The sequence below is a fragment of the Onychostoma macrolepis genome, chromosome 04 (assembly GCF_012432095.1).
Source record: "Onychostoma macrolepis isolate SWU-2019 chromosome 04, ASM1243209v1, whole genome shotgun sequence".
In the NCBI taxonomy this organism is placed as follows: Eukaryota; Metazoa; Chordata; class Actinopteri; order Cypriniformes; family Cyprinidae; genus Onychostoma; species Onychostoma macrolepis.
Window position 1 is genome coordinate 8,494,781 of NC_081158.1, and position 17,075 is coordinate 8,511,855.

Genomic DNA, 17,075 nt, shown 5'->3' on the forward strand with positions numbered 1-17,075 from the left:
TTAAACAATAAAAACAAACATAAACTATCATAAATGTATTCATGTCGCTAATCTTATTTTTGTATACCCCATTATTTGCACTGTATATTGAACGTATTGAGCCTCTTTGAGAAGAATGAAACCTGTTTTTGAGTACTTTTGTCACATATTGCATAAAAAGACCACTTTGCCTCCCTTTGGTTAAATAAAAATAAGTTTTGAATGGTAAATGCTGGATGAAAAATGTTCTTTTCCAGTGTTTGCAGTCATCTAGTAGAATCAAATAAAACTTACAATAGCTGAAGCATATAGGGCTTGAGTTATACACTCTCAAATACAGGATTTAAAGAAAAAAAATAACACAAAAGTGCCTATTTTTTGTGTTTATTTTGATATTCTGAACACATACAACTGTATTTATTACATTTCAGCCATCAGGTTAAGAGGTGTCAAATCCTGGCAGAAATCCCCAAAGACTTTAAGGGATTAAAGGTGGTGTCTAGCATAACCAGACCTTTAATCTCTTACCTCGGGCCAGACACCGTTGCCTGCAAAGCAGTGGGGAAGGTTGGAAAAAGCTGAAACTTTCCTTTGTATAGGACTTGAAGCTTGGTTAGTGGCCATAGGGTATATTGTCACTCACACTTCTGGCATTGAGGTGCTCCTGAGAAGGGGACTTAATGGACTTCACTACCAGAAGTCAATAGAGTCTTATGAAGCAGGAATTCTCCTCAGCTTCCCATAGCGTCAGCAGACACAGTTCGAGTTCCTAAAGGGAACGTCTCGGGTTCCGAACGTAACCATGGTTCCGTGAGAGGGGGAACAAAACACTGCATCTCATTGCCACGCTCCAGGCCTGCCTGCAAACGTCTCCTTCAGCTCTTTCATGCATGTTGAGTTATTTACACTGTTAAAGAGTTGGATTATCATGCTAAACATGGCCAAAGTTAAAAAAAACTATTTGGACATATAACAGAGTATTTCTGTGCCAAATACACACTTCCAGGTTTCCTACAAGTGTCCGAAAAAAACTCGATTGTGATTCTTCATGACGTCATGAAGGGTGAAACTCCTTATATGGGCATTTCTCCTGGAAGAATGGCAACATTGCACAGGACTCGCTCGGGAAGAATGTCTCTAAAGAAGTGTGTTTTTCAAAAAAAGATTTTTCAACAAGAGGTGAAATGAGATGAAATGAGATTTTGGGTTGTCATCTTGGGTTCATTGCCACCTTGGACATCCTTCTGGCTCTGCCAGTGGTTGCGAGTTGGTCTTCCAGAGATAAAATGTCTGCCAGTTTAACTTATGCCCATGTAAAGTTGTAACTTCTATGCAGGAAGTGAAAGTCTGCTGCCACTATTCTGAATAAATCTTCACATTACACAATGTTTGTATTATTTTAAAAAGATGAAACTAAGCGGACTAAGCGATTTTTTTTGATACCAGTAACAAAAAAAAAAAAAAAAAAACTAGCAAATTCAACAGGCTTACATCTGCATGATTTTTTTTTTTTCCATCTTTAAATGTGATGATTTTAAATTTGACGTCCTCCCCTACAGTAAATATGCAAGTTATTTCTGAAACTACTGTATCTTGTAACTAGGGTTGGGTACCGTTCACATTTTAACCGGTACGGTATCGGTACCTGAAATTCGGTTCTGGTACCCAACGGTACCTTTTTTCGGTACGTTACTCTCTGTGTAATAACAAAAACATTTATTTCAGTGAAAAAATAAAGTCCAAAACTGTCAATTTCAACATTTTGAACAATAGGGCCCTACAACTTGTTTTTTTTTTCTTCCAGAAATTCTTGAGTGTTTTATTTTTTCTGATAATCAAATGAAGGCATGAAACATTTATTTATTTTTAATCAAATGAAAATGAAACCCTTTTATTTTTTGGCAAACAGAGGTTTACTGTTAAAATCAATACATGGTAGAAAAATTGTGTGAATATTCCTTTAAAAAAGTTTAAATAATAATTGTATTTTTTTCAACAATTAAGTGGTTAATTTTTATCATTTAATTCTTTTATCTAAATTTGACAGTAAATGGAATACATAAAGATGTACATTATACTGTACAAACGTAATGCAAGAATAAATATATTTCTGTTACATATTAAACCGCACTTTTATTTTGACAGGTTGCCGTGAAGTTTCTGTGTGTATACAGTATGATATGATGCTAGTTTTCTCAAATGAAACTGTAAAATTCTCATGAAGTGACTCACAGCCTGTAAGTTCATGTAGTGAGATGCAGAGTTCACGTGTGCTTCAGTACTTGTATAGTAAACAAAACCGCGTCTCCGCCATTCATACATACCGTGATTAGCAGAACATGCAGGATTCATAAATCGTCTTTTTGCGTTTTAATATTCACATACACTAGTTCATATCCCGATTTGAATTAAGTGACAGACCTTTTTTATTCATCCAAAACTTGACGAATTCTGTGGCATTCCGCGCTATAGAGTAAATTCCGTTTTTATGAATGGACTCCGCCATCCTGTCCATGTTTTCGCGGAAACCATACGACCCTAGAAATGTAAGCACACTGTGTTGTTTTAAAGATTTGAAGGGGTGACATCATGTCACAGGGTCTCTCTCTCTCTCTCTCGTGTGCGCCCAAATGCGTTCTCAGTTACCTAAAGATTTAATGTGAATCAGTACTCGGTAGTACAGACGCAATTCGGTCGGTACCCTTAAAAGCACCGTGTTCGGTACCCAACCCTACTTGTAACCCTCTTACTACACTGAGGAACTCTGCAATTCCTTTTGAGAATGAGTTTGCAAATGATCTTTCAGGTGTCTTCGATAGAAGAAACTCTCCTCACACCAAAGACATTTGTAAGGTTTCTCTCCAGTGTGAAGTCTCATGTGGACTCTCATGTTTTGTTTTTTAGAAAAACTCTTTCCGCACTGAGGGCAGGTGAAAGGCTTCTCTCCGGTGTGAATTTTCATGTGTTCGATAACGGTGTCTTTACATGTAAAACTCTTTCCACACCGAGTGCAAGTGAAAGGCTTCTCTCCGGTGTGAGTTCTCATGTGGGCTTTAATGTTTGGTTTTTGAGCAAATCTCTTTCCACACTGAGGGCAGGCGAAAGGCTTATCTCCGGTGTGAATTCTCAAGTGCTCCTTGAGGCGTCCTTCTTTTGTGCAACTCTTTCCACAGAGATGGCATATGAAAGGCTTTCTTCCCATGTGAATTTTGACATGATCCTTAAGCTGTTGCTGGTCTGGGAAAGTCTTTTTGCAATATTGACATATGACCTTTTTTGAGTGAATTGTCATGTGCTGACAAATTTTTACTTCAGTTTCGAAACTCTTTCCACACTGACCACATATGTAAGGAGCTCCATTTCCCGAGGAAGTTGTTTCAGTGGATTGTTCTGCAGTCATGACATCTTTCTCTTCTGCTTCATTCATTTCTTGACTCTCCTCTTTCAGTGGGATCGTGTCTAAAGTGAAAAAGACAAATACAAATTAACACCAGCTTACTGGTACCAAGCAACAGACATCAAAACTAACCTGAAAGCATCAAAGCGAACATTTTTGCTGGATCCTATACTAACTAAACTACTGAAGGAGCAGTTACCTATTATCTCAGAATCTCAATTTCAGAGAATAGCGTACGCACTTTGCGTCCATCGGATGCTCTCCAAAATGGCGCTACGCTGACACAGAGAGACTGAGAGTTGACGAATTGTTGAATATATGTCGTTATTTTTATTTTCTTTGCGTACAAAAAGTATTCTCGTCGCTTCATAAAATTCATATTGAACCACTGATGGCAGATGGACTATTTTGGTGATGTTTTTATATACTTTTCTGTGCCTTGACAGTCAATGAGACAGTCACAAATCTCCCAGTTTTCATTAAAAATATCTTGAATTGTGTTCCGAGGACGAACGAAGCTTTTTACGGGTTTGGAACGACATGGGGGTAAGTGATTAATGACAAAATTTTCATTTTGGGGTGGAGTATCCCTTTAAGTTGTGTCCACTGTTATGCTATTAGGGGAAAATGCCAGTGATTGCTCTGGCGCCTTCATGTCCTGCATAAGCGTGCTTTAGCTTCCACTCTCCGCACAAATATAGTGATATGCTTTAAGTGTTTTACATCTATGGGTTTTTAATTGTAGCCAAGTCAAGTGTTGGGAAGGTTAAATTCATCAAACATGCCGTCAACTCACTTTTGGCCACTTTAAAAAATGAATTTAACAAACAAGATTTTTCTAAATTAACTTTATAAAGAAACAAAAAGAAATATAACCACTTTGATATTAAAAACAGTTTCCGTGTATAGGGTATTTTGTTTTTGTCAAAAATCTTATGAAGTGACTCTCAGAGCAGTTCTGGAGATATTATTGTTCATATATGCTCTCATGGTGAGAAGGCTGATGCTGAAAACATTGTGAGCGTCAGGTGTGCTTCTGTGTGTGTGGTAAACAAAACCGCACACACTCGAAAGCTGTTGCCAAGAGAACCACTGTTATAAGATGTCAGAATATTACGGTCTTTGTTCTACAAAACACATTTGAAAGTTAAGGTAACCCTGTTTTATAGTGTATATTCTGACTCATTTAGACACATCAAAGCCGACCAAAGTGATGAACAAAGAAAGACAAGACAATAAAATACAAGATAGCAATGAAAGCCAAAATTTACAATGCCTTCATGTAATAAGTTTTTAGACTGACTGTCCAGTGGCAACTGATTCCATAAACGAGGGGCAGCAACTGAAAATGCTCCATCACCCTTAGATTTAAAATGGATATGAGGAACACACAGAAGAACATCTTTAAGATAAGATTAGAGCTTGATCATTAAAAGCTTTAACAAACAACAACCGTTGAAGCTAATTAATAAAACATGGAAACAATTTTAGTATGATTTCTCCCATATCACTTTAAGGGAGTCAAAAGAGGAGGAAAGAATGTGAGAAAGAATCGGAACATTCTGTCCTTTTGAAATGATTCCAGAAAATCACTATTAGGTCAATTAAATTACTGTTTTAATGACTGAAATTATTTCAGGCTGCCATTGTCAAGTGACAGGTCCAATGTTCTGAATAGTAAGGGGTAGGTCAGGGTTTAAATGAAATGATTTTAAAGATAAAATATATGGGATATTCAAACATTTCAAAACATTGTTCCATGCCAGGAGTGTTTGGTAAGGTATTTGGAAAACATCTTGTAGACAAAATCCCTACCCCTGTGAATCTATTCTATTAAGAAACCAGGTTATCATATTTTTGATAAATTCTTTCAAACCACAACCCTAAGCTTTATATAAAACTCTATCAAAGTCAGAAAAAGTATCATTAATTATGTGGGAATGAAAAGATACACTGTCTTCCGGGGTCCTAACTGCTTTTGTAATTCTATCTTCTTGTGCCGTTTAAAGTTGATATAAAAGTAAATGACTAGGTTTATTTCCGAATTCATAATGTTTTTGCTCACTAAAAATCAGCAATCTCTTTATATGTTCAGTGTGGTATAAATTAAGTTTAGATCTGGCTCTGTTTAGCTGAATCCAACTGGGGCCTGTACCATGAAGCCGGATTAGCTGGCTAGCCAGGTAAGTTTCAGTTTAGTTTGCACCAATCCTGGGTTTTAGGTACCATAAAAGTGGCTTGGCTTTTAGCTGCGTTCATTACCATAGTAACTTACACTGCACAGCTAACCTGCACCGGGGTAGGTTATGTTCTGAGTTAGAGATCGCAAACTGAAATTGGACCAATCGGATGTGAGCAAAGTGACAGACGTCTGACACAAACAAAAGTCACTCCCCCAGTTTCTCTTCCTACAAATTAAAGGTCACTATGAAGTACCTTAAAAAAAAAAAAAAAACAATAACAAAATTGTCTGGCTTTATATGATAATTACAATTTACATATGATTTATATAATTTTAATATGATTTATATTATTATTACTCCATTACACAAGCACTTTTAGTTTAACAATTATTATAAAGCATTTATTTTAAATGAATATTAATATATACAGATCATATGTAATATAAATAAGTGGTAGAATTAATAGATAACACTTTAAAATGGCTACATGTGACCTTACATGTTTGAGTCTCTATCGTTATATATTATCAACTATATAAACTAACTTTACAAGTTTCACTTGTGACTGCACTGATAGAGCAAGATAATTTCCTTTTTGTCCTCTTTCATGGACAAGTAATTCAGTGGAAATGCATTTAAATTCCTCATATTCTTTAATCTCTTAACCTTTAACAAAAGAGTTTTGTATCTCGCTGACTCTCTCGCGAGAAGTGAATCACGCTTGATCTGTGTTGTGATTGGCTGTTCGCCGCTGATGTCACACATTCATGTGCACGTGCTCCATTAACTCAGGATCAAGCCTGAGTTGACAGAGAAAGTTGATGATCAGCTTCATGGTACCAACAAAGCCAGATTGGAGTGGTTTGCATTTGTCAAGTCAAAACTTATCCTATAACTCTGAATTTGTTCATCTGCCATCATGGTACAGGCCCCTGGTCTGATTTGGCATTTGTTTATGTTAGTTTTCTAGATTAAATACTTCTGCCTCTAATTCCCTCCTCTTTTGGGTCTTAACTTTACTCACTAAAGAAACGTAGGAGATGGCCCTGTAACACCACTTTAGCAGCATCCCATTTTGTCGCTGAAGAAACAGGGGGTTGTCCTGCCAATAATGGGCTACTTTCTGCTTAAGAATGATTAAAACTTCAAAAGTATGGTAGGAGTTGCAGCCTGTCAGGGTCTGCGGAGTGGATTTATCCAAATTGTTATCAATAATACAATTAAAAATCACCACCCAGTATTTGGGGCATATACATTTCCAATACTGAGATGCAGTCCAAAAATATAGCCTGAGACTACTGAAAATCTCCCTTCAAAGTCAGAATCTGCATAATCCAGACTGAACGGAATGTCCTTGTGAATTAATATTGCTACTCCCCTGGTATTGGACATAAAAGACATGAATAAATCTGACCCACCCAGTCTCTTTTCAATTTATAATGCTCAGTGTCAAAGAAGTGGGTTTCGGGCAACAGAGCAATGGATATATGTTCTTTTTTTGAGGAATGTCAAAATTCTCTTTCTACGAGACCGTAGAGTGTCCCACTCTTCATTTAGCATTCAGAAGAGTGCTCGCGAGCTGCTACGCACCCTCGATCTGCAACCGGCACTGGGGCGAGATCAACAGCAGACTTCTACCCGACAGTCAAAGTGGCATTAGTGCAGCAGCTCGCTTGTGCAGGCAAGATGCACCGATGTGAAGCCACTTTGAAAGAATGAAAGAGAGAATAATTACTCACACCATTTTCAAATGATTATTTAATATCATAGCTTGTGTGGATTTATTTACATCCATCTAACGTACATGCTATATTGAATAAATGTTTGCAGGTATTTCCTCATTATAAACTTGAAAGCTGCGGGAATGAGTAAAACTGTGCGATATACACGCAATCCCCCACTGAGTTTCAGGACCTGATTAAATATAACTATTATCCAGAGCTTCGTGAAATAAAATTCTATGACTTTTCCAGGCCTGGAAATTGCAGTTTTAAAATTTCATGGCTTTTCCATAACTGTACGAACGCTAATAAAAGCAACTGATGCACGCTGTTAATCACTTAAGCTGGTCCACCAATGTGACTGTGTGAATCCTCTGTTACCTCTCCCTCCTCTAATCACATGCCGGATCAGTCACCCCGCTTTGTTCCGGGACCTCGCAATTTACAAAATAAGCACCGTTCGTCCCCATTAGTGTACCATATGCTGCGTTCAAGTCCTTCTGGGACGTTTGTACTTACGAGTTGAGAAGTCGTAATTACAACTTTAGGTGCGTTAAAAGTTAAATCGCAATCTTGTTTTGACTAAAGTGACTTACTTTAGTCAAAACAAGATTGCGATTTAACTTCTATACATAAAATTCAATGCTTTTTTAAAAAACTCTACATTGACATAAAAAATGTGTTTTTGCTTTTTTCTGTTTATATTCAGTTTATGAAGGTGATGTAAACTAAATCATATTTTGATGATTATGATTGTACGGACGGTGCGTGACTGTCAGTCATACAATAATATAATATTTTGTACATGTAACGACACGTTTTTTCAGACACGCCCCCAACACGCATAATTGAGTTTTCCATGCATAATTACAACTTTGTGGTTGCGTTCAACTTGTAAATACAATCTATCTGACGACTTGAACACATACTGCAATGTTTTTTTCCCCTCATGTTCATTTTGCGGCCACCCAGCCTACATCAGTGGTTTTGAATTCCATATTTTGCATGTCTATCTTATTTAACACTCCTGATTCAGAAAGAACATGATATAAATAATAAATAAAATAACATGAATTTTCAACTAAAGCCACTAAAATGGCTGCAAAATTTGATTAAATTATATTTAGGGGTTATAAAACCATTTAAAAAAAAAAAAAAAAACCTCTGTGTCAAAGTTCGTGCAAACAGTCAAACCTGAACATGGTTTCATTTATTATGTGCATGTGCAGGGTCTAAAGTTTGGCACGGGATTGTGGGTAATGCATATAATTATACTCATTCCCGCAGGTTTCCACTATAACATGAAGGTTGAACTAGTAAATGAATCCAAATATAAAATCAGTGATTTGAAATCAGTCTGTGGGACATACCTTCACAAAGAGCGTGATTTATTCAGTGCACTTTGTCCTCTCTCTCTTAAAATGCGTAAATGGCTTCACATCTGCACTACAAGAGCACTGCACGCTGCGTTACAAGATTTTAATCGTGTTTCAGGGCAGTTGACAGAAATGGCCCAATCTGATCACTGTTGCATCGTCACTAAAGTTTACCATTTGGATGTCTTTTTAAGTCTTGCTTCTTAAAACATTGAGGCGCAATAAGCCACGAAAGAGAAATCTTTTCAGGACTCGTGCGAATAATGGGATATTCCCCTTATTTTCAAAAACGAATTTCAGGCCCTTGTATGATTGCAGGTCTTCACTTGTGTTAGTGTTGTACAATAACTTTAAATTAAGTTAGTGTTATGTGTTAAGATAATAATAATACTACATTTAAGATAGTAATAATAATCTACTTCCACAGAATGTCACCACATAGGGACAAAAATAATACAAACAAGGTACTGGACTCCCAACTAAAGCATGTTTTCTAAGTCTAAATGTTTTAACCTTTGTTCTTTTTTAAAATACTTGCAATTTTATGCTATTATATCATAAATATGTAATCAATGGCATAAAATGGTCTAACAATGATAATAATATTGTTTATTATTTTTTGGACAATATACGGCACACCAAAAAGCCTACTGTCCACATGAGGCGACCCGCTCCATGTCGCATAAAACCACTTTAATTAGGACACTCATGACATTCTTCAAAAATACCATTAATTTCTGTTTCCAACATTTTAATAAGGATCAAATGAGTGAGTTCAGCTTTGAGAACGAAAACCAACCTGTTTGTTCCTCAGTATCTTCATGTTTGACTCTGAATGTGTCTTCAATCTTCACGTCTTTACTCTCATCTTTAATAAACTCCATCTTTGTTTGTTCCTCAGTATCTTCATGTTTCAGACTGAATACTTCTTCAATCCTTATGTTTCCACTCTCCTCTTTAATAAACTCCATCTTTGTTTGTGTCTCAGTATCTTCATGTTTCAGACTGAACACTTCTTCAATCTTCACGTCTTTACTCTCCTCTTTAATAATCTCCATCTTTGTTTGTGTCTCAGTATCTTCATGTTTGACTCTGAATGCTTCTTCAATCTCCACATCTTCACTCTCCTCTTTAATAAACGCCATCTTTATAACAGTGTGTCGCGTGAATCTCAGTCGCTTCAGCAGGAGTTTTTCTGTGTCTGGACACTTTCTCCTGTTTAAGATGAGAATAATCAACAGCAAATGATAAGCAAGTGCTGTAACAAGACTGAGTTAGCCTAACGCAGTACACATAAAGGTTTTTATACACACACAAACATATAACAAAAAGCAAACAGGTAGACAGAATGGAGAAAGCTAGTGTTAGAGGGTCAAATAAAGATGAAGGAGATGTGTTTTTAGCCGTTTGCCAAGGACTCAGCTGCTCGGATTGAGGTCGTTCCACCACAAGGGAACATATTTATATTGGGATTTTTTTAGGTTATATTTAATTGGATTTCACTTTCATGAAAACATTTGCAGTTGGTTTGTAAAAGTTGTCATTACACAGGTTTGTTTGCTTGTTGTTCTCGTTTAATTTAGGCTAACGTTACACTAGTTTGAGCAGCGAGCGGAGATTCAAAACAGAGATTCATTTTATGAAACAATTAATTCAGTTGACTGAGTTTTTGAAAACATCCGTGTCTCCATCACTGAATGAATCCGTGTTTATGATAATATGATTCAGCATAACGGAGCGAAATAACACGCGCCTCTTCTGTTTGTCGTGTGGACGCACTTTACTCACAATAACCTTCATAATGTCCGATAAACTATCACAATGTCACATTAAGTATTAATAAATTAACTTTACAGTGCTTGTAAAACCTAGAAAGTAGACTGAGACCGCGTTGTATTGATTTAAACACTTTAAATGATCAAAACCACAAACCTTTCTTCAGCTGAAACACAGCAGCGGAGCGCGGCGCGGCGCGGCGCGGTGACGTCACACCACCAGATCAAAATAAAAGTCCTCTTCAAGCGCCTACAACTCAAAAAAGCACATGGGTATTTACATAAAGAAAACACATAGCCTAAAAACAATAAAACATGTCACAGATATTAAGAGTGACATACATATTGAAATACATTATGTCTAGTTGTGTGCTAAAAATAACCACCAAGTATACAAAGAAATAAAACAAGTGAATATTTATATTTTTCTTATTTATTATTTTTCCACATTTATTTGTACGTTTATTGAATTTCAGATTTATTCATTTATGCTGCTCAGAATCTATTTATTTCGAACTATTTAAAAAAAATACAAAAGGAAAACATATAAATGAGTACCAAAAAAATAAAAACCAGATCAACGAATACAAAAATGTTCTCTTTTTCAACATACATTCAACCCGTTCGAAATAAATGTGGAATAGGTAGAAGCCCTAGGATTATTAGATCCTACCCTCAATAATAACCAATACCAAATCAACAATCAGCCATGATATATCAGACATACCATTTTGCATAATACAAAAATACTACTCAATTCACGTCTGTCTTTATCTATCTGTTAAGATAAGAAAGACAAACAGAAACAAAATCAAGCAGCATTAACAACAATGTTGAAATTCTCACCCTCACCCCCCACTTCTGTATGTATCAAAAATTGCAACATATTTACACTTTCTTTGATATAATCGTTTAATCTATTCCACCCCACAGATCGAAATACACATACTTTTGAGTTTTGTCCGTGCATTTTGTTGTCTCATATTTAAAGCCCCTCAGAGTTGGCTAGGGACAAGCTCTGAGACCACAGTAATGCACTTGAGTGCAAAACTGTAGTTTTTCAATGATAAAAAGTCTAGCAGTAGATTCAAATGTTTAAATTTAGAGTTAAGAAAACTATCATGCTGGGAAAAGGGAAACATTTTGCTTTGTGAACTGCTTGGTATACGGTGTGTATTACAATTTGCTTTATCAGCACTAATGGAATCCGACTGACCAGAAACAGGAAAAAGGAAGTGGAATGTGGGGGGACAGAGTGAATTTCGAGGGGGGACGGCGTTTCGTTTCCAACTGGTTAGGTTTATTTGGAAATTAAAGTGATTTCTAGATTTTATCCATTTAAAAGACGACAAAACTGATCCCAGTTCTGCACATAAACCTAGCGCGATATATTTGTGTCTATGGTTCGCTGCGCAAAGCCATCTTGCAGACTGCAGCCAATGAACTACTTGCACTGAGCCTCGTAACATACTTCCGACTTGAATTGCTACAGCTCGCTAGTTTCCGGTTTGGCCTCCATTGTTTGGGTTTGTTTTAAAATGTTTAAAAAAGAAGGTACTTTTCGATTTCAGAAACAGCAAAAGAAATACCACGAACGCTGTTCCGATGTGTACAACTTCGTCAAAGTTTAACGGAACTTTAGGTTTTCACAGCTTTCCTGCCGATGTCGAGCTTAGAAAACGCTGAGATGATTTCACTGGTTCCAGTCGCTCTATGTTCTGCAGCAAACATTTTACTAAAGATAAGATTATTGAACCGCAGACAGTTTCGACTCGGAGAAAGTTAGTAACCGGTGCAGTGCCAGTGCTCTTCGCTTGGAATGACTTTTAGATTTTACACAAAGTAAGCCTGATGTTTGGTAAAATGCCTTATGGTTATAAAATGAGCTCAAAATACGTTGATTGCATATACTTATATAGACGCATGTATTTGACTAACATGTTAATGTACGTACAATTAATATGCTTAAGTTTATACAGTGATACTTATTATTACAAACACCGCTTCTGCAAACAGGTTCCCCAGCTACTGTCACCTGATGTCATTTTGGTGGCTAATCGAGCATCCGTCCACAAAATCATTTGTGTTTCCAGATCCAAAGCTGGGTGAATACAAACTTACCTTTCACACATATTTTCGAGTCATTCCACGAAACCGGTACGATTTGGACACATTTTTAGATTTTTTACTAAAATGCATTACTTTTCTGAACACCCCACAGCATTAATGACATATTTAACTTCCTGAAAAACATCAAATCCCTATTATTATTGGTCATTATTTTAAGATATGGGCACTATTAATCTTCAACCCCGTTATGGACACTATGGGAGCTCTCTGAATATGATCATAAAATGTATTTGTAATGAAATTAACATTTTCCTATTAATCAGATGTCCCTCACACTAATTCAATATTTGCAAATATAAAAGTTACATAAAATCTCACACTTTTGCTATACTAAAGCCTGAAATGGAAATCTTTGATCAAAGAAGTGGATTAACTTCAGAATTTGAACTAAAATCAGTATTATGATTATGATTGCTCTGAACATTTCAGACAAGAGTTCAACAAAAATTTAATTACTCTTTCATAAACTTAAAAAAATAATTAATAAAAATGTAGGTGTGACGGGGTTGCGACTAGGGTAACGGGGTTGAAGATGGTAACGGGGCTGAAGAGACAAATACAGCTTAACATAAGTTGTTTTTTACTCTCATACACTGTAAGATTTTCTATAAACATAATTTCATTATGTGAGCAAGAAAGACAACAGCAATTGAAATTAGTTTTATTAACCCGACTGAAAGAAAAACAACAATAACATAGTATACATTAGAACATTATAAACTGACTGAATAGGTCATCAAAATAAAACATAAAACTTGTGTGGCTGCTTTGTGGCATTCAATATCTGGCCCACACCTCTTTCAAGATCTCCACATGGAGATGGTGCTGAAGCACACAGGCTCTGGTTTTGCACCAACATACAACACCCCTGTACAGTGCATCCGGAATGTATTCACAGCGCTTCTCTTTTCCCACATTTTGTTATGTTACAGCTTTACTCCAAAATTGATTAAATTCATTATTTTCCACAAAATTCTAAAAACCATACCCCATAATGACAATGTGAAAGAAGTTTGTTTGAAGTCTTTACTAATTTATAAATAAAAAAATATATAAAAAATCACATGTACATAAGTACTCAGCCTTTGCCATGACACCCAAACTTCAGCTCAGGTGCATCCTGTTTCCACTGATCATCCTTGAGATGTTTCTACAACTTGATTGGATTCCACTGAAGAATCGGCCCCACCTTTGGAGGATGTGGCACTTATAGAGCTGCTGGGTAAGAATCAGTTTATAATCTTATTTCTTATAATGTTGCAGTTGATGGTAGACTAACCTGATGGTTTGTTTTACAGAGGAACTTTGAATGCCCATAGTGGATCCCCCGGGAGATAATTTCTTAATTTCTTTAGTGTAAATAGTTTTTTTTTAAAGTTCTTTAAAGAGTGCTTTTATCTTTTATTTTATTAAATGTTTTATTTAAATGTTTGAAAAAATGTTCAATAAATATTTCGAGTTCAGTCGTGGTGTTTCATTAATTAACAATACACTTTATTTACGTGTCCATTACGCTGTGCACACACTGTTTGCGGTCCTGGCTTTCATTTTTAAGACAAGCCAAAATATCTGAGCCTACAATTCACCACTATCTGAAGAATGTGGCTCAGTTTCTACAGTTTGTCAATGAGACCCCGCCGCCCACATGTCGGCTCTCCCGCGTCGCCTTGTTTGGCCTCAAAAGAGAGATCCAGTCCATGATCCGCCCGGTAAGGCGCTATATATATATATATATATATATATCAGTGGCGTTCCGTCCATATAAGCTGCGAATGCGCCGCATATCCAGGCCGTCTGAGAGAATGAGTTCACGGCCTAATGAATATAAACATGATTATAAGTTGATCTCTTGTCATTTGAGATGTGACTTAAAGCTTAATAAAGTGTTGGGAATAAGTATGTAAAATTATTTATTTGAAAACAATGGTCATTTTCTGTAAATCTACGTCAGTGAGACAGTGACGAAAGCTTCCGGGTGAGCGGATTCTCCGCAGCTTTGGCGCCTCCGCTCTGTGGCTATGACTCGTCAGGATTGTTGCACGTTCTCAGTGTTTAGCTGGTAGACGGCTGATTTCATGAGCGAGGTAAGCTGTCCGCGAAGCGCTTGCCCAAGTGGAAAAATGCGCTTTTGCTGCCAGATCTCGATTGCCGAAAATTACATTGTGTTTGATGCAAAACTAACCCGATGAAATCATATGGAAAAAAATAAAAATCATAACTGTATATTTTCATGCTTTCTCAAGCAAAGCAAATTTAGAAAGTCCACTAAAAACATATCTGGTCATAGACAATGTTGATGGCGTTATTGTCAACATGCCTAAGTAGTAAATACATTTTTTTTTAAAGTTTATAAAAATGTATACAAAATTTGAAATAATAACAAACATCAGGAAAAAATAGGAAACAACACCTTTGTTTTCCGTATACTTGTGTCGCTTACAGTTAAAGTCCTTCTGTGATTTTATTGTTGTTTGCAACGTTACTTGGCAATATTTTAAAGATATTATGTGTCGGTGTCGTTAATCTTAGCACTCAGCATACCCAGTTAAAAAAAGTCACCGCTCGCCACTGATATATATACACTATATTGCCAAAAGTATTCGCTCACCCATCCAAATAATTGAATTCAGGTGTTCCAATCACTTCCATGGCCACAGGTGTATAAAATGAAGCACCTAGGCATGCAGACTGCTTCTATAAACATTTGTGAAAGAATGGGCCGCTCTCAGGAGCTCAGTGAATTCCAGCGTGGTACTGTGATAGGATGCCACCTGTGCAACAAGTCCAGTCGTGAAATTTCCTCGCTACTAAATATTCCGCAGTCACCTGTCAGTGGTATTATAACAAAGTGGAAGCGATTGGGAATAACAGCAACTCAGCCACAAAGTGGTAGGCCATGTAAAATGACAGAGCGGGGCCAGCGGATGCTGAGGCGCATAGTGCGCAGAGGTCGGCAACTATCTGCAGAGTCAATCGCTACAGACTTCCAAAGTTCATGTGGCCTTCAGATTAGCTCAAGAACAGTGCGTACACTGTTAGACATTTCAAAGGGTTTTTACAGTAGCAAACTGTATTTGATTTATCAGTATACTACTGTAATTCATTCATTTTAATATAGATTTCATTAGATTTTATAATTTTTTATATAGAATTCATTTTATTTTTACTCTACATGGGTACTACTGGCATTCAATTAAAACAGACACAATAATTGCAAAATATCAAATTCTTTATTTAAAACATAACGGGGGAAAAAAGACAAGCAGCCAAAGAAAACATAGCCATCTGCAAAACCCAGGTGCTGCTCCAAAACGTGGCCACCATCTTTGCTCACCATCCACTTTGACAGAAATGTCTTCTCTGAAAAACAAGTAGTAGAAATAGCACACTTTTAAAAGGCAAACCTCATATAGAATACACAAATCTCTCAAAACCATAGTTGTTCTCTTACCATGAATTATCAGTCTCAGGGTGGCTGGCCTGCTCATGTCTTTCTTGATGCTTCATTGCAGTTGCCTTTAAAACACAAATACAAAAAAAAATGCAGTAAATCTTAAATTCCATTAAAAACTATAACAAACTAATTCTAAAACTAGAAAGGCAGCAAGCCATAAAACTAGTTTAACCTAGCTAACATATGCTTTTATTTTCTCAGGCTACTGGCCAACATTAACTACTAACACCTGAACTAAATTTCACATTAGTTAACTTAATGTTAATACAAGATAAGCATTGTTCGTTAAAATAATTTTTATTTGGTAACTAAATTCAATAAGCTGACAAAAGTTGTTTAAAACGACAGCGCAGTTTACCATGGTTTACCAAGTTCTGTAACCGCCATGTTGACGAGTAAATGTTACTATGGGTTAAACTGGTGTGACAAAAATCTGACATAAACACACAGACAAACGTACATATATTTTTACCTTGCTTGCTTGGTCTTATTATCTCTTAAGGGGCATCGACACACAGCGCAGATGTTCTCCGGAGCTCTCCCACTCTCGCGGGTTCATCCCCGGGAAAACAACATAATCAAACTCAGGTGGGGACAATCAAACGATAATTAACTAATGAGGGTAGGAACTAAACCAAATAAAGAAAGTGAGGACTAGGACAGACAGACATGTAACACTCCTGGGTCATTCTCTAATTTTGGGTGAATAGACTTTCAATGGAGGAACAATGCTCTCTGATTTCATTAAAGATATCATAATTTGCATGAAATGATGCAATGATGACAATTTTCAGAAAATGGTTCTTTTAATTGCATTTTTGGAGCTGTGATGTCATGTGTCATGTGTTACTTTGATGTCTTTTTCGTGGTAGCTAGGATAAAACATTTCCTTTTTAAAAAATTGTTTTGTGAAAACCCTGCACTGTGCGCACAACATCTGATTTTTGTGACATTTTATATTTTCTAGGACCCATAGATCAACCGGTATTTGCCACCTGCTGTAGAAACCTGATCGGATGCAAGCTTTGTGTTGATCAGTGGATGGCTACTGCATCACAGT

At 36.6% G+C, this 17,075-nt stretch overlaps 1 protein-coding gene and 1 long non-coding RNA gene across 2 annotated transcripts; both read right to left on the reverse strand.

The window, feature by feature from the left end:
* Positions 1 to 335: 335 nt before the first annotated feature.
* Positions 336 to 10,666, reverse strand: LOC131538776 (gastrula zinc finger protein XlCGF8.2DB-like). The gene is made up of 3 exons (XM_058772889.1): positions 10,589 to 10,666; positions 9,456 to 9,871; positions 336 to 3,438 (listed from the first exon to the last, which is right to left on the reverse strand). Exons 2-3 carry the CDS (start codon positions 9,799 to 9,801, stop codon positions 2,729 to 2,731), a joined length of 1,056 nt encoding a protein of 351 aa, XP_058628872.1. The 5' UTR covers positions 9,802 to 9,871; positions 10,589 to 10,666; the 3' UTR covers positions 336 to 2,728.
* Positions 10,667 to 15,106: 4,440 nt separating this feature from the next.
* Positions 15,107 to 16,687, reverse strand: LOC131538850 (uncharacterized). The gene is made up of 3 exons (XR_009270711.1): positions 16,488 to 16,687; positions 16,013 to 16,077; positions 15,107 to 15,921 (listed from the first exon to the last, which is right to left on the reverse strand). It is a non-coding gene; the product is annotated as an uncharacterized LOC131538850 (long non-coding RNA).
* Positions 16,688 to 17,075: the final 388 nt, after the last annotated feature.